This window comes from Rhinoderma darwinii, chromosome 5, assembly GCF_050947455.1.
Source record: "Rhinoderma darwinii isolate aRhiDar2 chromosome 5, aRhiDar2.hap1, whole genome shotgun sequence".
Lineage (NCBI taxonomy): Eukaryota > Metazoa > Chordata > Amphibia > Anura > Rhinodermatidae > Rhinoderma > Rhinoderma darwinii.
The window spans coordinates 209,393,366-209,398,325 of NC_134691.1; the positions used below are offsets into that span (position 1 = coordinate 209,393,366).

The window sequence follows — 4,960 nt, forward strand, 5'->3', positions numbered from 1 at the left end:
CCTGAGGAGTGATCCCTATTTGAAAGCAGAGCTACCCGACAGACCAATCATTACTTTTAGACGTTCTAAGTCTCTTAAAAATATTTTAGCACCTAGCAGATTAAGGAGCTCTATAATTCCCTGCCCTACCATGTTCCCAAAGACAATTGGTTCCTATAAATGTGGTCGACAACGTTGCATGTGTTGCACTAACATGGCTCACAAAACCATCACTTATACATCCTCAGCAACCAAGGAATCTTTTACCATTAGGAGCTTCCTTAACTGTGGAAGTTCCTATGTAACTTATATGTTGGAATGTCCCTGCCACTTGCAGTATGTCAGTCGCACAACACAATGCCTACGGACAAGAATTAATAATCATAGGTTCAATATAAATACGGGCTTCATGAAACATAGTGTCTCCCGTCACTTTGCTTCTGCACATAACAGCCATTTCAGTGACATACTTATTACACCTATAGAACAGATCCCACATAATGTTACTAACAGATTTTGCAAGCTCAAACAACGTGAAAACTACTGGATCTTCAAGCTTAAGACCCTCCAACCAGACAGTCTGAACGATATATCAGAATCAACCCTTGAATAAAACTACAAAAGTATTACGATTCTGTTGGAACACTCACTCTTCTAAGTCTTTTGCCCTTTTTCCTTTCAGTGATAATTCCACAGGAATTTTCTGTGGTCTCTTCTCCAGTTACGTTCACCCTTTCAGTTGTCATTTCTTAGTAATCCATGGCACCCTGCTATTCCGTTTTTTTAGTTTTTTGCATAATTCAAGCTTTCCGATATTCTGTCTCTCTATTGAATTAACATACATTTATTATTTTACTCTTTATACATCATTATATTCTCTTAAATGAAATTTTATTGTAATATTGTTTTATATACATATAACTTTGTATATATTATATATTTTTATATATAGACTCTTTTAAATATTATCATTGTCGTAGCAGTAATAATGTAATTTTTTATATTCCATTATTGTCTATGTGTATCCTTCATATGGGTTTATACTATTTTAACCCCTTCCCGCTCCTGGACGTACTATTAGGTCATGGCAGCTGTATCGTTCGCGCTCCATGACCTAATAGTACGTCTCGGGAGTAACGGCCGTTTCGGCCGTCCTCCCGACACATACAGGAGCTGTGACAGCTGCTGTCTCATACAGCAGCTGTCACAGCTCCTACAGCGGGGACCGATCGCTGTGTCCCCGCTGATTAACCCCTTAAAAGCCGCGTTCTATAGAGATCGCGGCTTTTTAGGGGTTAAGCTGCCATCGCCGGCCTGCTACACGATAGCGGCCGGCGATGGTGACTATGGCAACCGGACACCAAACAATGGCGTCCGGCTATGCCATAGACGGAAGCCTAGTGGGTCCTGACAAAGTCAGGACCCACTATGCTTGCTGTCAGTGAGTAGCTGACAGTTCTAATACACTGCACTACGCATGTAGTGCAGTGTATTAGAATAGCGATCAGGGCCTCCTGCCCTCAAGTCCCCTAGTGAGACAAAGTAATGAAGTTAAAAAAAATGTGTAAAAATAAGAAAATAAAAGTTTTAAGAGTAAAAATCCCCCTTTTTCCCCTTATCAGTCATTTATTATTAATAAAAATATATAAACAAACAAATAAACTATACATAATTGGTATCGCCGCGTCCGTAACGGCCTGAACTACAAAATTATTTAGTTATTTATCCCGCACGGTGAACGCCGTAAAAGAAAATAATAATAAACCGTACCACAATCACAATTGTTTGGTCACTTCACTTCCCAAAAAATGGAATAAAAAGAGATCAAAAAGTCGCATGTACCGAAAAATGGTACTGATCAAAACTACAGTTCGTTACGCAAAAAATAAGTCCTCGCACGGCTTTATTGATTAAAAAATAAAAAAGTTCTGGCGCTTAGAATAAGGTAACACAAAAAGTGAATGATTTTTTACAAAACGTATTTTATTGTGCAAACGCCATAAGACATAAAAAAAAACTATAAACATCTGGTATCGCCGTAATCGTATCACCCCGCAGAATAAAGTGAATATGTCATTTATAGCGCACGGTGAACGCTGTAAAAAAAATAGAATAAAAAAAAAAATAGTAGAATTGCTGTTTTTTAGTCACCACGCCACCTAAAAATAGAATAAAAACGGATCAAAAAGTTGCATACACCCCAAGAAAACTACAATGGATTCCTCAAAGGGTCTAGTTTCCAAATTGGGGTCACTTTTGGGGGGTTTCCACTGTTTTGGCACCACAAGACCTCTTCAAACCGGACATGGTGCCTAATAAAAAAAGAGGCCTCAAAATCCTTTAGGTGCTCCTTTGCTTCGGAGGCCGGTGCTTCAGTCCATTACCGCACTAGGGCCACATGTGGGATATTTCTCAAAACTGCAGAATCTGGGCAATACGTATTAAGTTGCGTTTCTCTGATAAATCCTTTTGTGTTATAAAAAAAATGGTATAAAGAGGACTTTCTGACAAAAAAAAAATGAAAATTTCACCTCTACTTTGCTCTAAATTTCTGTGAAACACCTAAAGGGTTCATAAACTTTCTAAATGCTGTTGTGAATACTTTGAGGGGTCTAGTTTCTAAAATGGGGTGTTTGATAGGGGTTTCTAATATATGGGCCCCTCAAAGCAACTTCAGAACTGAACTGTAACCTAAAATAATAAATAAATGAGGCAATACTTCGCTTCTTACATTATACCAGTGGTTCTTAACCTTGTTGGAGGTACTGACCCCCACCAGTTTCATATGCGCATTCACCGAACCCTTCTTAATTGGAAAAATAAAATTCAAAACATAGGTATATATTTTACTGGTGCACAAAATGAACCGTGCATCAACATCAGTGTTCAAAGAACAAAACCATTAAAACATGATTTTCACACAAAAACAAAAACATAATAATGAATATTTACTGGAAATCAGTGTGACTTCTGCTGTTGCCTTTCAGAGACCAGTTCAGAAATGCTCGGCTTCACCTTGGCAAGTGCCACTCTCATGTCATTTTCGCAACAAAGTCTGTTCCTTTTCTTCGTTTTTATGTCCAGCATCCTCGAAAAGGATTGCTCGCAAAGATATGTTGTAACAAACGGTATGAAAATCTCCAGAGCTTTCTTAGCAATAACAGGGTACGTTACCATTTGTTGACACCAAAACGTTGAGAGCGTTGTTGTTCTGAAGAGTTGCTGTTGAACCTGGCTCTGCTGAATTTCAATGATTTCATCGAGGTATTTATCATTGACATCTGTTGTCTCAACACTAAACGTGAACGGCTGTCTCACCCATGCTGGATATGACTCTCTTGTAGGGAAGTATCCGTCGAGAGACTTTGCAAGGTCATCTAAGTGTGTGGCAATTGCTTGCTTCAGTTCCGCGGGTACAGAAATGTCTCCGATTCCAGATACATCTTCGATCTTACTTACACAGTCGTCCAGCAGGGGAAAGTTTGCGAAGTTATCGTTCTCTGTTCGTCGTTTCCATAACGATAGCTTTTTTTGAAAAGCCTTCAGGTTTTCTTCCGCTTCGATGATGTTGACTCCACCGCCCTGCATCTGTTGATTGAGATGATTGAGAGCTGCGAAGATATCAGCCATGTACGCTAAAATGAGAGTGAACTCAGAATTTTTTAAGCAATCTGCATGACGATGTTGGTGCTCTTGCAAAAACAGGGCTAATTCCACACGCACGGCAAAAACACGATTCAACACCTGTCCCCGGGATAACCACCGAACGTTAGAATGGTACAGAAGTACCTCGAATTCAGAGCCCATTTCTTTACACAGCTCACTGAAGATGCGGTGCCTCAGAGCACTATTTCGCACATAGTTCACGCATTCCACTACAATTTTTAATACTTCTGCCAGTTTTGGAGGCAAGGTTTTTGTTGCCAACGCATGCCTGTGCAGAATACAATGCGTTACAATGATGTGTGGTGCATCGGCTTTCACTAGCGCACCAAAACCAGACTTTCTTCCCAGCATGACTGGAGCTCCGTCCGAACAAACTGCAGAAACCATATCCCACGAAAGATTGTTGTCTTTGAAGAAGTCATCCACAAGTTTCTTCACATCGGCTGCCTTAGTTGTTGTCGTAAGAGGTTTACAAAATAAAAAATCTTCCTTTATCACGTCGTCTTTCACATAGCGCACAAATACAGCAAGCTGGCTTAGATTGGAAACGTCTGTGGTCTCGTCGAGTTGAAGGCTGAATTTTGCCGGGCTTGAAATCAGATCTGCAACTACTTGAGCCAAGATGTCTTTGCTCATGTCCTCTATTCTGTCGCTAACGGTGTCATTTGAAAGAGGAATTTGGAATAGCTTAACTTCAGCCGCTTTTCCCAGCATGATATTCGCCATCTTCAACACAGCTGGTTTTATGAGTGTTTCACCAATGGTGTGTGGTTTGCCCTGCTTTGCGATCAGGTAAGCAACTTCGTACGATGCTGTGAGGATCGGTTTGTTGATGGGTACAAAGCCGAGAACAGGCAGAGTAGCCTTTTCATCGAATCTGGCTCTCTTCACCTTGAATTCAGCGAGCGTTGTGTTCTTGTATTGTCCATCTCCATGCAGCTTAAGAAAGTGTTCTCTCAGTTTTGCCGGTGCTAGACTAGAATTGCTCAACCTAGCATTGCAAATCATGCAGTTAGGACGCTGACTCCCATCACGTTCCGTTATACATGTGAATCCATATTGTACATATTCGTCCGACCACTTTCTTTTTTTGCTCGACATAGTTAGTATGAAGGGATTAAAATATTAAGAAAGAAATCACACGACGTACCATCACGACAGTCACAATTCGACTACTAGGCCAAGCGATGTTGCGTGATCACCTGCAGCCAATGATGGCTAAGCGGGGCGTGTCATCACGAATCATATGAGTCGGGTGTCTGTCTTGACCTACGCCGAACCCCTGAGACTGACTCACCGAACCCCTGGGGTTCGA

The 4,960-nt window shown here is 40.8% G+C and overlaps 1 protein-coding gene across 1 annotated transcript; it reads right to left on the minus strand.

Moving 5' to 3' along the window:
• Positions 1 to 285: 285 nt before the first annotated feature.
• LOC142652543 (protein FAM200C-like) lies at positions 286 to 4,746 on the minus strand. Its single transcript, XM_075828191.1, has 2 exons — positions 2,960 to 4,746; positions 286 to 340 (listed from the first exon to the last, which is right to left on the minus strand). The coding sequence occupies exons 1-2, from the start codon at positions 4,744 to 4,746 to the stop codon at positions 286 to 288; spliced, it is 1,842 nt and encodes a 613-aa protein (XP_075684306.1).
• Between the last annotated feature and the right edge of the window lie 214 nt (positions 4,747 to 4,960).

What these genes read in the sequence shown, in the direction of transcription:
- LOC142652543 (XM_075828191.1), bottom strand. Translation starts at nt 4,746, where the DNA reads ATGTCGAGCAAAAAAAGAAAGTGGTCGGACGAATATGTACAATATGGA. An exon ending in TCTGAACTGGTCTCTGAAAG is followed by an intron (nt 341 to 2,959) that starts GCAACAGCAGAA and finishes TCTTGTCCGTAG; the next exon opens with GCATTGTGTTGTGCGACTGA.